Here is a 25,303-nt window from a genome sequence, read left to right on the forward strand (position 1 = left end):
CAGTACAGTCCTGTTAATGAGAATCACCGTGCTGTACATTACATCCCCAGAACTTATTTATCTTTTAACTGGAAGTTTGTACCTTTTGACCACCTATGCCTGTATCACCCATCCTCCATCCATCTGCCTCTGGCAGTCACCAACCTGGTTTTCTGTATGTATGATCTCAGGTTTTTTTTTAGATTGCACATATAAGTGAGATCATATAGTATTTGTCTTTCTCTGACTAACTTGACTTAACATAATGCCCTCTAAATCTATCCATGTTGTTGCAAATGGCAAGATTTCCTTCTTTTTTATGACTGAATAATATTACAATGTGTGTCTTTCTATCTTTATGTACATATCCCACATTTTCTTTATCTATTCATCCATCAATAGACACTTAGGTTGTTTCCATGTCTTGGCTATTGTAAGTAATAATATTTCAATAAACCTGGGGGGGGTAGATTGCAGATATTTTTTCAAGATAGTGATTTCATTTCTTTTGGACCAAAACCCAGAAGTGAAATTGTTGGGTCATATGGTAGTTCTAATTTTAATTTTTTGAGTACCCTCCATACTGGCTGTACCCATTCCCACCAACATTGCACGTCTTTTTCTCCTCATCTTTGCCAACACTTTTATCTCTCCCTTTTTTTTTTAGTTTTTAATGTTTATTTATTATTTATTTTTGGCTGCATTGCATCTTAACTGCGGCACACGGGATCTTTCATTGCGGTGCACGGGCTCTTCGTTGCAGTGTGCGGGTTTCTCTCTAGTTGCGGCATGCAGGCTCCACAGTTTATGGCTTTGTAGTTGCGGCACGTGGGCTTAGTTGCCCCGCGGCATGTGGGATATTAGTTCCCTGACCCGGGATTGAACCCACGTCCCCTGCATTGAAAGGTGGAATCTTAACCACTGGACCACCAGGGAAGTCCGAACACTTGTTATCTCTTGTCTGTTTTATGATAGCCATTCTAATAGTTGTGAGGTGATATCTCATTATGGTTTTGATTTCCCTGATGATTAGTGTTGTTGAGCACCTTTTCATGTACCTGTTTGCCATATGTGCATCTTTTTGGGAAAATATCTGTTCATATCCTCTACCTTTTTTTTTTTTTTGCGGCATGCGGGCCTCTCACTGTTGTGGCCTCTCCTATTGTGGAGCACAGGCTCTGGACACTCAGGCTCAGCGGCCATGGCTCACGGGCCCAGCTGCTCCGCGGCATGTGGGATCTTCCCGGCCGGGGGCACGAACCCGTATCCCCTGCATCGGCAGGCGGACTCTCAACCACTGCGCCACCAGGGAAGCCCCCTCTACCTATTTTTTAATCAGGTTTTCTTTTCTATTGAATTGTGTGAGTTCCCTATATATTTTGGATATTAACCCCTTGTTAGATACATGGTTTGCAAAAATTTTCTCCCAGTTGTTACATTGCGTTTTCATGTTGTTGATGGTTTCCTTTGCTGTACAAAGCTTTTTAATTTGATGTAATCCTACTTGTTTATTTTTGGTTTTGTTGCCTTTGCTTTGGTATCATATCCAAAAAATCATTGCTAAGACCAAGGTCAAGGGGCTTACCCCCTATGTTTTCTTCTAGGAGTTTTATGGTTTCAGATCATATGTTCTAGTGTTTAATCCATCTTGAATTGATTTTTGTGTGTGGTGTAAGATAGGGGTCCAGTTTGATTCTTTTGCTGTGGCTATCTAATTTTTTTCAACACCGTTTATTGAAGAGACTATTCTTTCCCCATTGTGTATTCTTGGCTCCTTTGTCATAAATTAATATTTCATATATGTGAGGGTTTATTTCTGGGTTCTCTATTCTTTTCCATCAATCTATGTGTCAGTTTTTAAGCCAGTATCATACAGTTTTGATTACTGTAGCTTTGTAATACAGTTTGGAATCAGAAAGCATGATGGCCCCAGCTTTGTTCATCTTAACTAAGATTGCTTTGGCTATTCTGGGTCTTCTGTCATTCCATACAGATTTGGGGATTGTTTGTTCTATTTCTGTGACAAATGCCATTGGAATTTTGTTTGAGATTGCACTGAATCTGCAGATTGCTTTGAGTAGTATGGACACTCGAACAATATTCTTCCAACCCATGAGCATATAATGTCTTTCCATTTATCTGTGTCTTCTTCAATTTCTTTCCTCAGTGTCTTATAGCTTTCAGTGTGCAGGTTTTTTACCTCTTTGGTTAAATGTATTCCTAGGTATTTTATTCTTTTTTGGTGTAATTGTAAATGCAAATGTTTTCTTAATTTCTCTTTCTGATAGTTCATTATTAGTGTATAGAAACACAATAGATTTTTTTTTTTTTTTTTTTGGATGCATTGGGTCTTCGTTGCAGCACACAGGCTTTCTCTCTAGTTGTAGCGAGCAGGGGCTACTCTTTGTTGTGGTGTGTGGGCTTCTCATCGTGGTGGCTTCTCTTTGTTGCGGAGCATGGGCTCTAGGCACATGGGTTTCCGTAGCTGTGGCACACGGGCTCTAGAGCACAGGCTCAGTAGTTGTGGCGCACAGGCTTAGTTGCTCTGCAGCACGTGAGATCTTTCCGGAGCAGGGCTCAAACCCATGTACCCTGTATTGGCAGGCGGATTCTTAACCACTGCACCACCAGGGAAGTCCCCACAATAGATTTTTGTATATTGATTTTTTATTCTCCAACTTGAGTGAATTAGTTTATTAGTTCTAACAGTTTTCTGGTGGAGTTTTTAGGATTTTCTTTGTATAACATCATGTCATCTGCCAACAGAGAGGGTTTTACTTTTTCATTTCCCATTTGAATAAAAATGATAAGAGAGTGAACATCCTGTCTTCTTCTTAATCTTAGAGGAAAAGCTTTCAGTTTTTCACAAGACTATGATATTAGCTGTGGGCTTGTCATATATGGCCTAATTCCCTCTGTACCCACTTTGTTGAGAATTTGTATGATGATTTTCCTTTTTTTTTGAGGATTTTTGCATCTGTGTTCATCAGGGATATTGGCCAATAATTTTCTTTACTTGTAGTGTCCTTGTCTGGTTTTGGTTTTGGGGTAATGCTGGCCTCTTAAAATGAATTTGCAAGTGATCCCTCCTCTTCAATTTTTTGGAAGAGTTTGAGAAGAGTGGTGTTAGTTCTTTAAATATATGGTGAAATTCACTAGTGAAACCATGTGTTCCTGGACTTTTCTTTGTTGGGAGATTTTTGATTACTAATTCAATCTGCTTACTAGTAATTAGTCTGTTCAGATTTCCTATTTCTTCATGATTCAGTGTTGGTAGGTTGTAGGTTTCTAGAAATGTATCCATTTCTCTAGGTTGTTCAATTTTTCAGCATGTCATTGTTCATAATAGACTCTTATGAATCTTTGTAGTTATATGGTGTCAGTTGTCATGTCTCCTCTTTCATTTTTTACTTTATTTATTTAAGCCCCCTTTTTTCTTAGTGAGTCTAGCTAAAGTTTTGTCTAATTTATCTTCTCCAAAAATCATCTTAGTTTCATTGACTTCTTCTATTGTTTTTCTAGTCTATTTCATTTATTTCCACTATGATCTTTGTTATTTCCTTCCTTCCACTAACTTTGGGCTTAGTTTGTGCTTTGTGTTCTAGTTCCTTGAGGTATAAAGTTAGGTTGTTTGAGATCTTGTTCTTAATATATGCATTTATCACTATGAATTTCCCTCTTAGAACTGCTTTTGCTGCATCCCTTAAGCTTTCCTATTTTGTGTTTCCAATTTTATTTGTCTCAAGATACTTTTTTAATTTCACTTTTGAGTTCCTTGAGCCATTGGTCGTTCAGTAGCATGTTGTTAAATCTTCACACATTTGTGAATTTTGCAATTTTCTTCTTGAAATTGATTTTTAGTTTTATACCACTGTGGCCAGAAGAGATACTTGATATGATTTCAGTCTTCTTAAATTTATTAATACTTGTCTTATGTTCTAATACATGATCTGTCCTGGATAATGTTCCATATGTGCTAAAGAAGAATGTATATTCTGCTGCTTTTGGATGGAATGTTCTGTAAATGTCTGTTAAGTCTCACTAGTCTTATGTGTCATTTAAGTCCAATGTTTCCATATTGATTTTTAGTCTGGATGATCTATCCATTGGTAAAAGTGGAGTATTGTATTGAAGTCTCCTACTGTTATTGTATTCCTGTCTATTTCTCCTTTTAGATATGTTAATATTACTTTCTGGGCTTCCCTGGTGGCGCAGTGGTTGAGAATCCACCTGCCAATGCAGGGGATACGGGTTCGTGCCCTGGTCCAGGAAGATCCCACATGCCGTGGAGCGGCTAGGCCCGTGAGCCATGGCTGCTGAGCCTGCGCGTCCGGAGCCTGTGCTCCGCAATGGGAGAGGCCACAACAGTGAGAGGCCCGTGTACCGCAAAAAAAAAAAAAAAAAAGTTCTAAATCTGTAAATTATTTCTAGAATAAAATTGCTTTCCTGAAATGTGTTTATATGATGTATTCTATTTGCACTATTATAGAATTCTACCCTAACTTCCAATTTAAATAGGAATTGCAGGGATCATCTCTGATTTAATAATGTAAAAGCTATAAATTGGATATTGAAACTTGCATTTTCAAAAGTAGTTGCACCACTCTGTTCTGATCACTTTTTTTGGTAAATGTGTGTGTATTTTGTAATCCAGCATCCTGTAGGTACTGAATTAAAAATTTATTAATTAGTTTCTATTGTCACAATCACTTTACTTCATCAAATTAATATCCCTACTTTATCTTGTAATTCTAGAGTTTGTTTATTAGCAATCTTCATCTTATAAGTTTGTGTGAGTCCATTATAATTCAAAAAAAGAATAAGGACTTCCCTGGCAATCCAGTAGTTAAGACTTCGCCTTCCAATGCAGGGGGTGCAGGTTTGATCCCTGATTGGGAAGCTAAGATCCCACGTGCCTCATGGCCAAAAAAACCAAAAACAGAACAGCAGCAATGTTGCAACAAATTCAACAAAGACTTCCAAAAAAATGGTCAACGTCAAAAAAACCTTTAAAAAAATCTTAAAAAAAAAAAAAGAATAGATGATATGTGACTCTTTTGAAATTATACTACATTTAAAGGAGACCTCAAATATGCAATATTAAAAACATATCAGGGCTTCCCTGGTGGCGCAGTGGTTGAGAGTCCGCCTGCCGATGCAGGGGACACGGGTTCGTGCCCCTATCCCGGAAGATCCCACATGCCGCGGAGCGGCTGGGCCCGCGAGCCATGGCCGCGGAGCCTGTGTGTCCGGAGCCTGTGCTCCGCAACGGGAGAGGCCACAGCAGTGAGAGGCCCGCGTACAGCAAAAAAAAAAAAAAAAAAAAAAAAAAAAAAACATATCAGTTACATTGATATTGTTGAGGATGTCAACACTAAAATAAACTATTTTGTTCACTTTGAATTTAATAAATTAATGCTCTATATCTTTCTGTGAAAATAACTCATAAAGAGTCCTGGTAACAGGTAGGAAATTGCAGTTAGGAAACATTTTATTCTGTTTTTAAGAGGAGAAATATTTTAAAATTATGAGTTATGTTTCATTGTAGTTTCTGTGAAGATAATAATTAATTGTACCCATTAATGGTGTTCTTCACCATGTGTAAAATATTATTCATTGTAGAAAATATTTAATTACATAGTTATTAGGATCTTAACAAGTTAATATTTCAGACTGATTGTCCATGATGCTGAAACAGCTTACAATATTAAGTCATCATTACTATTTAGCTCCATTTCTGGTTAATAGAGAATAATATGACACAACATATTTGACTGGGACACAGGAATTAACAAGTCATTTTTAGATGCCAAAAGAACTTCACAGATACAGTGGATATTAACACAAATTCCTCTTATACACAAGAAATTATTGAAACAGTTGCTCTGTGGTTTTTAGTATTGACCTTGCAGCCACTTCAGTGTCAAACCCAAGAAGAGCAATAGCTCAGCAGAAGTTTTAACATAGGGAATTAATTCCCTGGTGGTCCAGTGGTTAGGATTCCAGGCTTTCAGTGCCGGGGGCCCGGGTTCAGTCCCTAGTCGGGGAACTAAGATACCGCAAGCCACACGGCACAGCCAAAAAAAATAAAAATAAAATAAAATCCTTTAAAAATATATTTTTTTTAAAAAAAAGAAGTTTTAACATATAACGTGTTAAGAAGGCAGTTAATTTATAAAACTGCTGACCGGTTACCTCACACTGATGGTGATAGTTCAGCTCAAACTAACATAAGGTATTAACCGAATACATACTTATCACCAGTAATAATGCATTCATTTAACATGTTTAGGGATTATCTGTTGCTTTGAAAGAAATCTTGGAATTTAATGTGATCCCTTATCATGAAAATGAAAAGATTTTCTGTTACCATTTGAAGATAAACATTATTTTATACATTTAGGTCTAAGTTGACTTCTTCAATTCAAAAATTAGTATTTTGCAAGCTAATTATTATTATTATAATTAGCTGTACAGTTTCTCTTCTCTTAATCTTAAATATATTTCTTAGGAAGACGAAATGTGAAACAAAAGTAGTGCAGGAATATTCATACTTGAAGGCATTGTCTGTTTTTCTTTATTAATCCTTGAAATCTCAGTAGTAAGGACTTACTGTAACTTTTCTCCATCTGCTTTCTGTAGTCATTGGAGAAATGTTCCTGGTGTCTCTCATTCTTACTTTCAGAAGCATGATTGGCTACATACAAAATCACTATCAGTGGGAGTGGGAAAGATAATTTTATTTACCTGTATTTTGTTTATTTACTTTTAAAAAGTAGAAAATTATATATGATTACTAGTTGTAAATGCATGCTGCTTATTTAGATAGAGCTAGAGGATGAAACCCCTCTCAGGCACTTAAAATTGTGAAATACTTGAGTGTTGTGAAATGTGAATCCAGCGAAATGAAACTATTAAAGGGAATTTGGTTTTAGTTGTACAGATTTTTTTTTTAATGAAGAATGACAATTGAGGAAGTAATCAAATTGAACTTGCTACACAGTTCCCACAAATGCAAAAAAAGAAAATGATTAAAATGAAATATTAATTTCCTTTGATATTTAACTTGAATTTTGAATCTCACATATTAATTTGCTAAAATTTTCCTTTAAATTATTGTTGTTTATTATTATTGGTGCATAGTTTTTCTTGGCTAGTTTATTTTATCTGATGGCCTAAAAAGAATAGCAAATTTTGTTTGAAATTGTTCTTTTTAAACTTTAGTAAAAGAAGGGTTTTTTTTCCTGTTTTTGTGTGCATGTCTGTGTGTAAGAGAGTTGTGTTTATTGTCTAATATTATACGTATAGTACATTTTTCTCTCTTTACTTTAAAAGCAAACACAAACAGAAATATTTTAATACATAGAAAATGTTAGCTTTACATCATTAGAAAGCTGTCAAATTAATGCAAATAATTAAGAAGTACTGAAGTTGTTTAAAAATAACTTGTAAAATTGCAGAGCAACAAACAAGGAACATATAATTACCTTTAAGATGTAGAACATTTTAGACAATTAAAAAATGATGTTTTTAGTAAATATGTTAACAAAGCCTTTAAAGCCATATCAGTAAGTTTTGAATATGACTTTAAATGTGAAATAAGTTTAAAATAAAAACAACAAAATATAGTTGTGTTTATGAAATCTAAACATGAGTTAATTTACCATTGTAAAGTATTTCAGATTTGGTGCAAATACTAGTGTAATGCTGCCTTGAGTTTGTTTTCATTAACTCTGGCAAGAAAAAACATCAAGAAAATTCTTCCTCGAGCTGCATACTCAGCTTCTGTTGGTTTCTTGTGATGAAAGCAACCGTGCAGACTTATTAGCTTAATTTAAACTTTTATGAATTATTTAATATATAAATGTAATTTTAATTCCAAGAATATTGTGAAAGACCTGGAAAATAAATTTTAGGAAGTGAAAGTAGCATGGTCATGGTGTGTATATGTGTGTGTGTGTGTGTGTGTGTGTAACACATAGTAAGATTTATGAAATCCATTTTCAGTAGATGACTTTCAGACTTTTTAAAAAGTAAAACTCCCCATTAAAAAGGCACTTAACTTATTTTCCTTGTAAAATATGCCACCTAAAAATTAATTTAAAAAAAAAAGAGTAAAGGGAACTTTCTATTTTACTTCTTTGGGTAGAGTAACTCTTTTCCTTCAAACAAAGATTCTTGAAGCACCGTTAAGGATAATTGATGATGGGCACCCAGGCATCCGAAAGAACAAGAGTTTATTTTCATTTTTTCTTGTCTAATTTCTGTTAAGTAAAGAGATTCTGCCAAGGGATAAAATTGTTCCTTACTTTCAGGATGTTTTTAAAAATATGATTTCTTGAACTTCTGTAGGCTTAAATATTTTTGTTACTTTGTATGTTAGCTGATCTGCATAATGTTAAACGTTTTTTCCTTTATATAAGCCAATTAGTATAATCATACCTCTTTTTCAATTTAAATGTATGGGTGTATGTATCTCTATAATAGAAAAATACCATCAGTTTAAAATGATGGCACTACCATAGTCACTTGGTTGAAATAAATATAAGAATCTAAAGCCTTGAAATTAAGAGAAAGGAAAACAGGATAGCATACCTTTTAAATACAACACTTTGTTGATCTTGTCTTCACCATTTTATGCAAAAAACTAATTTTTTGTAATTTTATATACTGAAGACTGCATAAATGCTGTGATAGAAAAATGTTCCCACATTAGTCTGACTTGGCAAATAGGTTTATAAAAAGTCTTGTTGTCTTTAAAATAAAATTTGTATAGTTTTTGTTTTCTTTGTTTTACTTTTTCTTCACAATTGAGTACCATCTTTCACTAAAGTAGATTTGCTATGAAGATATCAAGGACTGTGAAGGAAGGCATTTTCCTGAATTTATATTTTTAACTCTTGGGCTATATTAATTAAAATTTCATTACTAATTTATAATCTAATAGTATTGTTTGGTATTTTTAAAATTCAAAACATTTCTATTCATTATGGCCAGTTTTTATTTAGTGCTCTGATGAATTACAAATTTAGTAATTTGTGAATTATGTAAATTATTCAAGACAATTGGATGTATAGTTTGTTTCAAAATAAGTTATATAGGAAAACTGATTTCATTATATATTCCTAAACAGTTTTTAAATCAATAAAATCAGTATTTCACTCTTAATGCAGTAAATGTTAATTTAAGAAAACAATTAAATCTTCAGTTAGAAATATGAAAAATAATACAGAGAACCCTTTGCTGCAGTAATTTAGTTGTTTAAAAATATTAAATCTGATATATTTTATTTACTAGACGAGTAAGCCTAATCCCAAAAAGAAAAATTCTGTCTTTGAAAATACATTGCAAAATTACAAAATTGCATTGTAGAATTTAGTTAATGATTAACTTTGATAGCCTATATGTTTGAACTTGAAAATATTTGCCTTAACTGTTAATATCTGTTAATATCTTTTTTTAAAAATTTATTTTATTTGTTTATTTTTGGCTGTGTTGGGTCTTCGTTGCTGCGTACAGGCTTTCTCTAGTTGTGGTGAGCAGGGGCTCCTCTCTGTTGCGGTGCATGGGCCTCTCATCGCAGTGGCCTCTCTTGTTGCTGAGCACAGGCTCTAGGCACGTGGGCTTCAGTAGTTATGGCACGCAGGCTCAGCAGTTGTGACTCTTGGGCTCTAGAGCGCAGGCTCAGTAGTTGTGGTGCACGGGCCTAGTTGCTCCCCTGCATGTGGGATCCTCCCAGTCCAGGGTTCGAACCCATGTCCCCTGCATTGACAGGCGGACTCCTAACCACTGTGCCACCAGAGAAGCCCTGTTAATATCTTTTCAAATATATATTATTGGTTTAATTCCTTTGACTTTCTCACCATCCTCAGCAAGTAAGTAGGAGGAAGGTCATTTTTTTTTTTTTAATTTCAGTCTTCACTGTTGTACTTTGATACAGCTGTTCAACATAATATTACAGGTTAAACTGGTTTTGTGTGTTTGTTTTTTGTCTTTTGAATCTACAACTTCTGTTGTGGATTAGGGAAGTGCTTTAAACCCTCTTCCTGGTCTATGAAGGAACCTTCTATCATTTATATTATGACCATTCTATAAGATTGTTGACTATTAGAGTATGTTGAGCTAAAGAGAGAGGAGTGTTCTATGATGTGAACACTTCTAAAAAGACATTCACACGTTAGCTAATACCTTTTAATTGTATCAATTATTTTCATTGAAATTTTGATTGGAGTATATACCATTTCAAAACCAGAAAACAGGTAAAGTCAAATTTCAGATTGGTACTTTTAAGAAAAAATATATACATATATATAATTACAGCATCCTCATGCTAGAAGAAGAAAATCGTGGAAATAAATTGGCCAGCCAAATGCATGTTTCAGCCTGGGAGGTAGAAGAGTGAAATAAAAAGAGCAGTGATTTTAGAGTCTGAAGTATCTACTCTGCCTACACTGAGAGTTATTGAAGGGCTCCAATAAAATGTTTGTGAAAACCATTTTATATAACTAGCACAAACTGTAAATGTAGGATGTTCTTTGTTTTGTGGGATAATGAATGGTTAGTTATTGCCACATAACTGTTTTTTTCCATCTTTTGGCCAATGATCAGTAGAGGTGTCTTCATTGGCTATCTTGAAAAATCCTGTGGTTTCCTACCCTGATATTAATGAGGGAGTAAGTCTGATGAGTTAATTAAAGGAAAGAGAAAGAGATATGTGGTAGACTAGCATTTCCAAAAGAATGGGTTGGTTCATGGTTGGTTTATAACATTTTGTTCATCCCTAGTTAATCCAGAGAGAACCCAAAAAATAAAGTAACAGTGTTTTGGCTTATTCTTGAAATGTGATAAAAGTTTATCTTTAAGGATGTGTAGTTAATGTTTTATCAGGATTTTATTTGCATGTTTTTCAGTGCACCCTGCTGTGATTTTTTTTAATCCTTCATCTTACTAAATGAATCAATGCTTTCAGATTATGAGACATTTGATATTATAAACTCTGTAAAGAGCCATCTTTCTTTCTTCCTTCTACTTTTCATTAATGTTTTGATATCCTCCTTTTATACAGGACTTTGCCTCCCGGGCTAAACTGGCAGTTCAAAACCTAGTACAGAAGGTTGGATTTTTTGGAATTTTGGCCTGTGCTTCGGTAAGTGAATTGTATTTAAATAGTAGATTTAATGAAGAGTGGCCCCTGCTTGCCACAACTAGAGAAAGCCCTCGCACAGAAATGAAGACCCGGGCTTCCCTGGTGGCGTAGTGGTTGAGAGTCCGCCTGCCGATGCAGGGGACACGGGTTCGTGCCCCGGTCTGGGAGGATCCCACATGCTGCGGAGCGGCTAGGCCCGTGAGCCATGGCTGCTGAGCCTGCGCATCCGGAGCCTGTGCTCTGCAAGGGGAGAGGCCACAACAGTGAGAGGCCCGCCTACCGCAAAAAAAAAAAAAAAAAAAAAAAAAAAAAAGAAATGAAGACCCAACACAGCAAAAATAAATTAATTAATGAATAAACTCCGACCCCCAATCTTCTTTAAAAAAAAAAAAATAGTAGGGCTTCCCTGGTGGTGCAGTGGTTGAGAGTCCGCCTGCCGATGCAGGGGACACGGGTTCGTGCCCCGGTCCGGGAAGATCCCACATGCCACGGAGCGGCTGGGCCCGTGAGCCATGGCCACTGAGCCTGCGCGTCCGGAGCCTGTGCTCCGCAGCGGGAGAGGCCACAACAGTGAGAGGCCCGCGTACCACAAAAAAAAAAAAAAAAAAAAAAAATAGTAGATTTATATTTCGATCCAATTTGTTTTTAAAGGTACATGACTGAATGAAAAAAAGTTATCACTTTTAACAGGTATATAATGTTATTAATCATTCACCTTACTGATCAAATGAGCTGTTTTCTGTTGGATAGGTTTCTATGTTGTTTATTGACTTTCAAACATTTCATCATACCATGATGACTTCAGACCTAAATGGCTTGATTCAGTAAGAAAAAAGAGACAAAATCCATCTTTCTCATGAAGAATATATAATGAAGTGCATTTAAGCAAATAACAATGACTTCATTCTTTCCAGAGTTATAGATAGGTCGTCTTTTTCCAAAGCTTCAGGCATTAGTTATAAGGAAGAATTCATATAAAACCTCCTTAAGTGACTTTAACACCTAGCTAGGTAATTGAAACATCTGTGGCAAGGTTAAGGACATCTTTGGCTACAGTGAATTAAGAAGCTATTTGTGTCAAAAACTTAATTAGGACTTCCCTGGTGGCGTGGTGGTTAGGAATCTGCCCGCCAATGCAGGGGACACAGGTTCAAGCCCTGGTCCGGGAAGATCCCACATGCCGCGGATCAACTAAGCCCATGCACCATGACTACTGAGCCTGCGCTCTAGAGCCCTTGAGCCACAACTACTGAGCCCGTGTGCCACAACTACTGAAGCCCGCGCACCTAGAGCCCATGCTCCTCAACAAGAGAAGCCACAACAATGAGAATCCCACACACCGCAACAAAGAGTGGCCCCCGCTCACCGCAACTAGAGGAAGCCTGCACACTGCGACAAAAACCCAGCACAGCCAAAAATAAAAATAAAATTAAAAAAAATAAAAAGTTACTAACTGTATATAAAAAAATAACTATAAAAAATAACTTAATGTCTCAAATTTCAGATTTATGAAATTGACATTCCTTGATGAGTTGGTGTTTATCCTGGTCCTTTTCTAATATAATAGATACAGTTACATTTGAAATGGGGTGTTTTGGTCAAAGTTTTCTTTGGTAGTCTGTACACAATTCTTGGTAGTTCAGTGGTAGATTTGACCAGAATAGCTAGATGCATCTAGTTGATATGATAAAAGCTGCAATTATAAGTAAAATTCAGAAAATTATTGTCTACTGACCCACAGTTACTTTATCCATTATGTATTAGAACTTGAATATATCCTTGAGTACCCCTTTCCTCACCTTAGCAAAGTAAATGGCCAAAAAGGGAAGACATTTGGTGCCAAAATTTCTAATGTGATATCAACATTCTAGAGATATTCTAAACTATACATGTGCCTCAATTACTATCTTTTGACCCTGGCAATACTAGAAATTTTTGTAATCTAACTTTTCTTTTCAGTGTAGAAGCTCTTTATCACAATATTGATCTCAACTATTTGAGCAATGTATAGGTATGTTGTAGTGTGATATAGTGGGATGAGAATTGGCTTTGGAGTCAGGCTTACTTGGGTTCCTAAACCAGGTTTGCCTCTTAGCTATGTAGTCTCAGTGTCAATTTACTCTCCTTGAGCCCTAGTTTTCTAATGTTTAAAATGGGGCAATAGGGACTTCCCTGGTGGTCCAGTGGGTAAGACTCCGCACTCCCAATGCAGGGGGCCCAGGTTCGATCCCTGGTCGGGGAACTAGATCCCTCATGTATGCCGCAACTAAAGATCCCGCATGCCACAATGAAGATCCCACGTGCCGCAACTAAGACCCAGTGCAGGCTAAATGAATAAATTAAAAAAAAAATTTTTTAAAGAGGCAGTAAGACACTCATTACAAAGGTTGATGTGAGGATTTAAGATATATATGAACTAACACAGTGCCTGGAAGGCGAACTAAGACAGAGCTCAACCATTTTTTGTTGTTATTCATCAGCTTTGTATCAACCCCTGAGTGCTTAGATGAAGAAGTGAAAGCTGTATTCCCTTTCCTCAAGGATCCTTAAGTCTAGTGAGGGAGACAATTTAAATACAATAATAAGTGAAAGGTGCTGTGGAAGCCCAGCAGAATAGGATTAAGCTGAGAGGCCTAAAGAATGATAATGTCCTTAGTTTAGAAGCTAAGAGAACAGTGTGAGAGCCATGTTGCCTGGGTTGAAATCCTGAAATCATGCTCTGCTGCCATTAATACTGGACAGATTATTTAATCTTTCTGTCTCACTTTTCCTGTCTATAAAATGGATGTAATATCATATAGCATTGTTTTGGAAATTAAGTGAGTTGATGATGTAGAAACCTTAGAAAAGTACCTAACAATTCAATAAAAGTTAGCTTTCATTATTCCTGGGGAAAATACAAGAACCTTTGATTTATTAAAGCAAAAAATATTTATTCTTTGGCACTCATCTATGCCTGTGTCTTCCCTGCTAAAATTCCACTTTCTATACTAGCCAATCTTCTTTATATTTGACTAGGAATAGTCAATAGCCAACATAAATTAATAGATCGATTTGACCTTCTAAGAACTTTTTACTAGGAAATTGTTAATACTTATATTAAAGTATTAAAATTATGTGTACTTGATTTAAGGTAAGAAGTAAGTAGAGGGTAAGGTAGGAAGAAGTTTGTTTTTGTTTTTGTTTTTCATAAATTTATTTATTTATTTTATTTATATTTGGCTGTGTTGGGTCTTTGTTGCTGCGCACGGGCTTTCCCTAGTTGAGGCAAGTGGGGGCTACTCTTCATTGTGGTGCGTGGGCTTCTCATTGAGGTGGTTTCTCTTGTTGCGGAGCACGGGCTCTAGGCACGCGAGCTTCAGTAGCTGTGGCACGCGGGCTCAGTAGTTGTGGCTCACTGGCTGTAGAGCTCAGGCTCAGTAGTTGTGGCATATGGGTTTAGTTGCTCTGCAGCACGTGGGATCTTCCCGGACCAGGGCTCGAACCCGTGTCCCCTGCATTGGCAGGCGGATTCTTAACCACTGTGCCACAAGAGAAGCCCAGAAGTTTATTTATTAATTAGTTATTTTGTTGTTAATATTTAAACTAAGGTAAAACTCGTAATTGAGGGAAAATCTCAAAGCTACTTAATAGTTCTTTTAATTCTAATCTTCCTTTCTGTGTATTTAGTTAACAGTTGAAAAAAAGGATAAGTAACATGCATATGTAACAACAAATTCATTGATTATGCTCTTCTGAGAGTATCCAACATAAAACTTCTAATTTTTATCTACTCTGATTACATATCTTGTATACTTTTCCATTTCAATATGCTGTGGAGCCTGATAATAAAGGAAATCAATTAAAATTTTAATTCATGGAGTTGTGAGAGTCATATGAGAAAATATAAGAAATGACAATTGTAAGGATGTAGAAGTGACATTGTTATTAAATGGTTGTAAGACAGATGAAATTATGTAAAGCATTTGAATTTGGATAAGAAAAATGAAATTGAGCTATTGAATCTGAGTGTTATTAACAGAAGAATACTTGAATTCTGATTTAGATATGTCATTGTTTTTGAAAGAACATTTGTAACAAATATCTTTTAAACAACTGGGCTTTTATTTGAAAGTCCAAACACAAAATTATATAAATTAATTAGCTTATAAATGGTTCCACCAACAGACACAAGGACAAGAGTACCTCTGTGGGAGAAAAATGGATGAAGTGCTCAAAAAGAGCTTGTGGTTTCTTTGCATTTTTACATTAAATTATCTATTAGCATTCTTGAAATGTGGGAATGTTCAGAAAAGGTATTTGTTGTGAATCACTTCTTTGTCTGGGACTGAGTATTCACAACATCTGAATCTGTGCTCTTGTATTTCCACCCTTGATTTTCTTCCTAGAATGAATCACATGACCCCATGGCCTTGGGCTGTCCTAGATAAAAAAAATTCATTATTTGTATTTTACTTTATGTTGAGAAATTAAAGCACGGCCACCTATAAATGTGTTTGTGAATTTACAAGAATGTTTTCTGTAGATGTGAGTACTTTCTAGATAATCTTTTTCTTCATTTATACCTCACCTTATAAAACAGCTACCAAATGGTCAAGTATCTACTGAATGGAATTAAATTCCTGTTGATCCATTGGCTTTATCCAGTTTTAATGTGATGAAAAAAAGTATATTTGTGGGGCATTAGTCATAAGTAATGCAAACAAAAGGACAGCTGTGTTTGCTTTGAACAAATTAAACAACCACCTGGGATGAATATGTGACACAACTTAATAGAGACATTAGAATACTTGTCTAACTATCCAGACAGTCTAGTACTGATCAGGGAACCCATACCTCTCTTTCCAGTGGTAGACAAGGCTTAACACATAATTCGACACACCTATAGGTGGTAAAATTAAACTGTTTTTGGGATTATATATGGATGTTCCATTTTAATTTTTCTTTTTTTAAATAGATTCCAAATCCTCTGTTTGATCTGGCTGGAATAACATGTGGACACTTTCTTGTACCTTTTTGGACTTTCTTTGGTGCAACCCTGATTGGAAAAGCAATAATTAAAATGCATATCCAGGTAATTATACCCTTTGACTCCCTGTTTAATGATGATGAACCCCTTAAAAGACAATGAAAACATATTCCCCTTGCTGTCTCCAAGGCAAATTGTTAAGATTTTGGTTCTGCTTCTTTGTTGGTAGCATGCTTAGGTATTCAGCCACGGAACATCATTTGGAAGTTAGTGGATTTCGGGCAGGTTTTCCTACTCCTATTGGAAAGTTGTTCCCCTTTATTATTTTTTTCCTTGTTTTATTTCTTTCCTTCTTTTTTCCTCCCTCTCTTCCTTTCTCTCTTTCTTTCTTTATTTCACTTTTGCCTTGTGAAACTGTTTATCCAAGAATTTTACCAAACAAAAATAGTGTTCCTGTATAGGAAAATGCACACCATATTAACATACGTAGTCCAAAGATGTTTTATCCTTACTGACCATAGGCTGAGGAAGTATTCCCTTTCATTAATTCTACTTTTCTTTCACACATTCTATATATAACACTTCCTCTCAAGGCACAAATATGCTTTACAAAATACCAGCCAGATGTTAATGTGGACAATGGGGAAGAAAGGGGGCCCTGAGGAGGCGAAGAGATGTGGGTTTTGGTTAGAGATGTGAGAATCTGTTGGTCTTCAAAGACACTCTTAACAAAATCTTTAGGATAGGGCTGTGTGTGTGTGTGTGTGTGTGTGTGTGTGTGTGTGTGTGTGTAAATAGAGGAGAGAAAAGAGGCCAATAACTTAAATGAGAGGAAATGGATATATGCTTCTAGGACTGTGATACGAATCGATAGGTGTGGTATAAAAGGCAAATCTTACTAGAATAAAATAAAATTAACGTGGAAAGAATGTCTTCATTAATGAGGTTTGCAAGAAGGAAGCATTCACCAAAGGAAGGGCAAGAACAGTGAGTAGTGTCTGTGCCCTGGTCTGATTCCGTAATAATTAAAAGCACGTCTATCCCCCAAGTTTCTGCTTACCACCTCTTTACCTCCAGTTCTTAGAAGAGAAGAATGAAAAAGGAAAACTTCAGCTGCTTCTGCCTGCCCAGTTTCTCATATTAGACTTTGGCATTTAGGATGAGTTTATTGAGCTTGTCATCTACTCTCTGGCCATGCTAATCACTCAGAATTTCAAGGCTTTATTTTTCCTCCTTCAAGGAATATGATTTCCTCCTACTTACGTTAAGTGTGTTGTTCAATGACGATGGGTTTTTAAATACTGGAATGCTAGTTACTTTGGGAAAGATTTAAAATACTATAATAGGGTTTTTCAAATGATAAAATCATTTAGCTTTTTGAAGTCCTTTGAAAGTATTAATACCTAAGGAACAATAACAGATTATTTTAATTCCCTTTATAACAGCAACTTTTCTAGGAATCCATAAATTTAATGCACCCTGCTTTATGTACTAACTTTCTATAAAATACGGTAAAATATATTATGCTAAAAGTACCCTATAGTTATAGGGTATGTAACTTATCGGACCTCTCGTTATAGCATATTCAAAAATAGTATATTTTTTTAACATTCTCAGTAGATTCAAGTTATCATAATAATGCTTAATGTTTTAATATAGTACTTCACACTTTAAAGTACTTAGTGTATGCCACCCGATTTAATTCTTACAATCCTGGGATAGAGAAATTACTACTCCCATTTTGTAATTATCAAACTTAGAGAGGGAAATAGGTAATAGTTGCCTAAAAGAATAAGTAACAGCTGGAATTTGAACCTGAGTCAGCTTCAAGTTCAGTGTTCTTTCCACTCTTTTGCAATGCCTTCTTAACTGTATTTATATGATCACAAAAACTGAATTGTTGAATACCTGCTGTTTATCAGGACCTGTGCCAGGCAGTTTGCATTGGTTATCTCAGAACAATCCTGTGAGGTGGTTATTATCCCCATTTCATAGATGGGAGGGACTAGAATTCAAACGAAAATCGTGCTGTCTTTTAAACCTCCCCTAAAAGTTTGAAATCAGCCCACCTAATAATGTTAATTAAGGATTTCTCTTTCTACTGGACAAGTTCAATTCCTCAGCCTGTAGAAGTTCCCTTAGAAATATTTCCTTTCTCCTAAATGATGAAGAAAATAAGGAGTCAACATACTCATATAATATTTCATGTACCATATAATTTACTTATCATGTGTATTATTTATTGCCTTTCAACTTTCCCCCTACCGCCACACACACGTGTACAGAAATATAAGCTCCATGAGGGCAGAGGTTTTTGTTTCTTGGCTCCCTAAGGTATTCTAGTGCCTAGAATAGCATCTGGCCTGTAGTTGGCACTCAGTAAGTATTTAATATATGAATCAGTCTAAGATGCTTCTTTCCATCGGAGGACCCTTCTTTTATAGATACATAGTTTCTTCTTTGTTCATTCTGGCACCATTAGTTCCCTACACCCATATCTTTTTTTTATTATTATTCCTACTCTACCCTTATTTCCTCTGTGCACATGGTTGACATGGCTGACTGGGCTCTTTGGGGATCTGTGCCTTTTGTTTATTTGGTAGAATCCCCACCCAGACCTCAAGCCTGAATGATTCTGAGACATATGTTCTTAAATGTCTTGTCCAGCACAGTGAATTTTCAAGCTGTTATATATAAGAAGAAAGTCTTGTTTTGTTTTCAAGAAACGAAATTGTGCAATTATCTGGGCATTGGCTTATTTTGAATGTTAGGAAATGATGGTAGGGAACACATGGTGGTGAAATCACTGAGAAGCAAACCATTAGCTCTGTTTCTTAGTAAAAGATTTATAGCTCCAATTAACTAGCTTTTAGTATGGATACTAGAAGATGCTTTTCTCCCTAAATGATCTCTTGTAATTGTCTTATTAGCTTCATAATCTTCATACACCTTTTGTGTAGGATTGTTGATAAATCATCCATCTTGTAATTGTTTGGTATCTATATGTGCTTACTTTTTTCATGAGATAGGTAAATACCTTTTTCATATTAATAGATACATAAACACCAAAAAGGACTGTGAACTTATTTTTTTAGTCTTATTTCCTCACACATATCCAGCTGTGCAGCTGCCAATGTCTTAGTTAACTGTAGGACATTAAGAAAATATCATTGCCTTATTAGTCTTCTACCTGAAATAATGAGCTTCAGTCTGAATTAGCCACTTTCCTGCGATTCATAATGGATGGCTAAAAAGAAGACTATTGTTATTTATTTTATTTCTCTTCCCTCCCATTTGGTTACATAGGCTATAGTTACTATTTAACAACAGTAACAAAGCACTGGAGAGTTTGTTATCAGGAACTGGGAGAGAGAAGCTAGAATTACTCATATTTATTTGGAGAATTATTATCAGTCCTTTAAAGCTAAACCTTAATATCACCTTCTTGAATCTCTAATTAATTGTACTTATGTGACCTTTTCTTTCTCTCAACTTCTGTAACACATTGTTTTCACTGCTAATGACATTTACAGTTTATATGTATATCTTTTGTACTTAACCATCTTTCTACTACGTATAGAAAAATTTTTTAATTTCTTCAGGGTATTGAAGTATTCTTCCCATCTTTGTGTTCCCTGAAAGCCCTTAATAATGCTTATATTTATATTATCCATAGTAAGTACTTTCTGTAATATTTGTTGAGTTGAAAATATTTGCTGCCTGTTAGCCTAAAGGCATCTTTACTTGTAAGTTAAGTATCAACATCTTTAATTAATGAAGAATACCTCAGTAATACCAAATTGACAATGACACAGGTCTAATAAAGATCCCCCAAAACTTGTTGATGCCTTTGCTTGTACCCTAAGCCTGAAATTCCAAGCTCATTCAGGATATGAGAATGGAACTTTCATGATACTTTTATAAGAACTTTCCAGGAAGGACATAGTCTTTTCAAAGATCCTCTTGATTAGATTTAGCCCAGACACCTATCATCAGGCTGATAAGCTTTAATTTCAGTGGTGGAGGCTATATGGGAACCCATGACTTTAGTTGTATACACCATTCTAAAACACATAGAACGGGCTTCCCTGGTGGCGCAGTGGTTAAGAATCCGCCTGCCAATGCAGGGGACACAGGTTCAAGCCCTGGTCCAGGAAGATCCCACATGCCGCGGAGTAGCTAAGCCCATGAGCCACAATTACTGAGCCCACATGCCACGACTGCTGAAGCCCACATGCCAGGAGTCTGTGCTCTGCAACAAGAGAAGCCACCACAATGAGAAGCCCGCGCACCGCAAAGAAGAGTAGCCCCCGCTCTCTGCAACTAGAGAAAGCCCACGCACAGCAATGAAGACCCAACATAGCCAAAAATAAATAAATAAATTAAAATAAAACACATAGAACATGTGGAACATCCACCCAGCCTTGGGTTTCATGACTCACATTTCTCCCTCAGACATGGTCACGTATCCTGGCAAGACTAGAACTGTGCTTAAGGAAAAACATCTTTAAAATACAAAGTACATAGCATTTGTCAAATGGTGTTTTGTTTTGTTTCTTAAAAATTTTTTAAATTGCAATTAGCAGCAGCATGGTCACCTTTTTAGACTATTAATCAGAATTGTGAATTTATATATATATATTTTTTGATGAGAAATATTTATTTTAACTGGCATTTTCTTTACAGAAAATCTTCGTTATCGTAACATTCAGCAAACACATAGTGGAGCAGATGGTGGCTTTCATTGGGTGAGTAATTCTTTAAGGACTAATATTAATATCATCATGGTTTGAATGGGACGAAATGTATAAAAAAGACTTTATTGGTATAGAATTTTTGTGATAGCTCTTTATTTTTTGAGAAGGAAAAATCTTTTGCCCTGTTATTATTTAAATTGAAGATGAACCTCATTCCCTACAGCAGGGAAGGATGAAGCTCAGATTATCCTTGTTTAATTTTAAACCAAACATGTATCAAGTCATATAATTCTTGATTTAAAAGAAGCTTTGCAGTTTGAGACTTGCCCCTCCAAAGAAGTATGAAATTCTCTTTATGTAAAAGACATGTGTATATAGTTAGAGTTTAATGGTGCTTTGGTACAATGCTATGACTTTTAGCCAAAATTGGATGCCAGATACACAGTTGTATTTCATTTATATATAAATCTTACATAAAATATTAATATTTCATTAAATAAGGCATGATAAGATATTACCAAAATATGTGTTATGAATCTATTACTTCACTAGAGAAAAATTAGACCATTTTAAAAGGCTAAACTATCCAAAGCATTTATTTTTGTGTTTAAAGAAGTAAGACCAGTTTTAACATATGCTTTAAATGACAGTGTCACAAATTTTTTGGAGTTTAGTTTAATAAAACAGTAAAGAAAGACCTGTTTAGTTAATCAAATTAATGTCAACTGGAATGTGAATCCTACCGGATATTAAATGAACCCTTTTTTTTTTAATATATGATTTTTTATTCAACGTTTACACATGAGAGGTTTTCTTTTCATTTAATAGCGTAACTGCCCTATGGTGGAAAAGTGTTAAGTTGGAATGCCCTTTATGTAGTTTTAACACAAATCTTTATTTTAAAAGCCATTTATAAAACAAGACCTTTATGAAAATTTTCACTATTAAACAACTGCCACTTGGTAGTGAGTTCATGAGTATTAGTTTTATTATTCTTTGAACCATGTACTATATATTATACTTACTCTTTTCTATGATAAAATAGTTTTTAATATTTTCTACTTAGGTATTAATGTAATAATTGAGGAAAAACATATTCTTGAGAATATACTCGGTGGAGCCAGCTAATGATTTTATTACTTCCTAAGCTTCTGATTAGAAATATGGATTCTGGCTTGTAAATTAAATTTTAATTACTCCAGCTTTTTGTTGCCTGAATTCTTACAAAGTGGCTTATAAGTCACCATATATCACATTCGAAAAGAAAGAGGGAATATTCTTGTCCCTTTTTTTTTAAAATAAGAAGACATTTCATCCGTTCCTAGAGATTATTGTGCCACCTTGAGAGAATTCTGAGGGACACATAGGACTACCACACAAACCACACAAACCCACACGTTGTAGGAATGACTTTGCATGCAGCATCCTACGTTCTTTCTTTCTCCTTTTTCCATACTGAACATTTATAGCAGGAAGTTTTCCAGCTACTTCTGCATCCTCACCACTACCACCTTTTGTTTCCCCAGCCTTTGGAGCTTCTAAGAAGTTATATTAGTTAGCTACCTATCTCAAACACCCACATCCAGTTCCATTTCCTTCCAGTCACTTCATCATACTGCAGTTCGTAACCTTGTAAAAATCATATCTGAGCCTGTCGCCACCACTGTCCTCACTCCCCAGTTCCTCCACTTCTTGAAACCCTTCGCTTGTTTTCCCCTTCATTCTTAAGATAAAGCTAAAACTCCTTACAGGGTCTCTATAGCCTTGAATGAGCTATCCCCTATAGTTTTCTCTGCTTGAGTCTCTCACCATTGGTCTTTGCTCAGGCTTTTCCCTTTGCCCTGTTCAGGGTTTCTCAACCTTGGCACTATTGACATTTTAGGCCAGATAAGACGTCTTTGTTGTGGGGGACTGTCCTGTGCACTGTAAGATATTTAGCTGCGTCCTTTTCCTCTACTCACGAGATGCCAATAGTGTCTCCCAGTTGTGACAATCAAAAATGTCCCCAAACATTGCCAAATGTTCCATGGCAAGTAAACCGCCACTGTCACCACCAATTCCATTGAGAACCACTGGCCTAGATAATGTCCTTTGGATTTCAGCTACTATATTCACAAAAACACCTTCCCTGACTAGGTCACAATTACCCTCTTTCCTAGGGACCTCTTTTCTCAGCAGTATGTACTACATGCACTGACAGTTGTATTTTTACATTCATGTTTGAGGGTGTATGATTACTGTCCTTTTACAACTAACCTGTAAACTTCTTAATGGCAGAGGCCATGCCTATTTTTGTTCGCTGTTGTGTCCATAGCATCTGGCATCTTGATTGACGCATAGCAGGTGCTTGATAAATATCTGGTGATTAAATGAACAGGTGGTGTCCAAATAAAGATCTGGTCAGTAAGAATCAGCAAATTATTTGTAGAGCCCAGATTCTTCTGTTAACCCAGCCTTTGGAGTTTCTAAGAAATTATATTAATTATCTACAGTAAATAGCAATAAACGTATCTTTAAGCTTAGGCCAATGTATCAAAGTTAGAATTTCTTATTCCTTATGTTTTTCAAAATCAGTAGTCCTGGGCTTCCCTGGTGGCGCAGTGGTTGAGAGTCTTCCTGCCAATACAGGGGACACGGGTTCGAGCCCTGGTCCGGGAAGATCCCACATGCCGTGGAGCAGCTAAGCCCACGTGCCACAGCTACTGAAGCCCACTTGCCTAGAGCCCATACTCTGCAACAGGAGAGGCCACCGCAGTGAGAGGCCCGCACACTGTAACGAAGAGTGGCCCCCACTCGCCGCAACTAGAGAGGGCCCGTACGCGGCAACGAAGACCCAATGCAGCCAAATTTTAATTAATTAATTAATTAATTGATTTTAAAAAAACCAGTAGTCCCTCCCCTTAACTATCTCCTCTAGCACAGCCCCTCAAAAAAAAAAAAATTCCAGTGATTCTTCTTAAAGATGGTTTTGCATAAAGTTATTCTAAGATATTCAAGGCCTACTGGAATGGGTGGTGGTTTTGTTTTGTTTTGCGTGCGTCATATTTTAAAAACTGTTTGCAAGAGACAAATGTTGCAACATCCTGATATCTTCATCTTTTCCCCAGTACTGTCTACAGGGATTACCCATCAACTTCTTTTCTAGATAAACTATTAAGCAGTATAAATAATTAGACTTAGCTGTAATAATAATTCTTTATTACCACATGCTAATGGGTATCTTTTTCATCTTAGTCTGTAATAAAATTATCTTTTAATCAGATTCTCTAATTGAGCTTGACATGGTTTGTTTTCCTACATTTTGAAGTAGGAAATACTATATAAGTGATCAGATGATAATAAATGATAATAAATAGTATCGCCAAACCTAGACTGAAAATTGAGTTAAACCAGGAGAATGAATTTTTAGAAGACCTAAATTTGTTCTTTTATATCATAATAAATAGCTTAGCAATTTATTTCAGAAAAGGGAAGAACAGTCAGATTGATTCCCTAGACTCATTGTTGAGCTGAACTGAAAATACTACATGTAATTTTCTATAGAAACATTCTCCTTTGATTGTTAGTTCTCCCTTTTCACACTGTTAAAACTACTGATATAAATGGTGTGTGTGTGTATGTATATATATATGTATTATATATATATATATATATATGGCAAATCATCAAACTAAACTAGAAAGTTTGGAATACAGTCTTTTTTTTTGCGGGGGGCTGTGTTGGGTCTTGTTGCTGCGCGCGGGCTTTCTCTAGTTGCAGCAAGTGGGGGCTACTCTTAGTTGCGGTGCGCGGGCTTCTCATTGCGGTCGCTTCTCTTGTTGCGGAGCATGGGCTCTATGCGCGCAGGCTTCAGCAGTTGCAACACATGGGCTCAGTAATTGTGGTACGCAGGCCCTAGAGCACAGGCTCAGTAGTTGTGGCGCACGGGCTTAGCTGCTCCGCGGCATATGGGATCTTCCCGAACCAGGGATCAAACCTGTGTCCCCTGAATTGGCAGGCAGATTCTTAACCACTGCGCCACCAGGGAAGTCCTAGAATCCTTTTGAAGGATGTTTAAAACTATGTGCCCACAATTAAGAGGGTGGTGAATTGCCATGGTAGAGTAAAAATCAAAAGAAAAGACCAAGAAAAAGTCAGCAACAGTTCAAATTTAAAATAAAATTATGAGATCCTAAGGCAAGGAAGAATGGAAAATGAATCCCAAGAGTAAGGACAGCTATGGAGTGAAATATGAAAAGAACCCACAGGCTTTAGACGAAACCAATCTCGGTTTGAATATGAACTCTTCCACAGGCCAGTTATTTATTTCCTCTCTGCATCCACGTTTACCTGCTGTCCTCTCAAATAATATATTTTCTTTGAGTAGCATTTCTTCCCCAGTTCAGGAGGCCACTGGTAATCTTTCCAACTTCCAGTCAAAATGTAAAATGTCCTGTCTCAAAATATCTTACAGTTTAGTTGAAATGTACTCATATCAAGTGATTTAAAATTCTAAGGCATGTGGATTTTTTA

At 36.1% G+C, this 25,303-nt stretch overlaps 1 protein-coding gene across 3 annotated transcripts in view; it reads left to right on the plus strand.

The window, feature by feature from the left end:
- VMP1 (vacuole membrane protein 1) overlaps positions 1-25,303 on the plus strand; it is a 131,970-nt gene that overhangs the window by 90,344 nt on the left and 16,323 nt on the right. For all 3 annotated transcript variants that reach the window (XM_081220407.1, XM_081220409.1, XM_081220408.1), the window contains 3 exons: positions 11,045-11,125; positions 16,083-16,199; positions 20,781-20,842. In XM_081220407.1, the coding sequence (XP_081076533.1) occupies positions 11,045-11,125; positions 16,083-16,199; positions 20,781-20,842 (260 nt within the window). The remainder of the gene's footprint in view (positions 1-11,044; positions 11,126-16,082; positions 16,200-20,780; positions 20,843-25,303) is intronic.

Source organism: Mesoplodon bidens (genome assembly GCF_964165515.1).
Source record: "Mesoplodon bidens genome assembly, chromosome: 19".
Taxonomy (NCBI): domain Eukaryota; kingdom Metazoa; phylum Chordata; class Mammalia; order Artiodactyla; family Ziphiidae; genus Mesoplodon; species Mesoplodon bidens.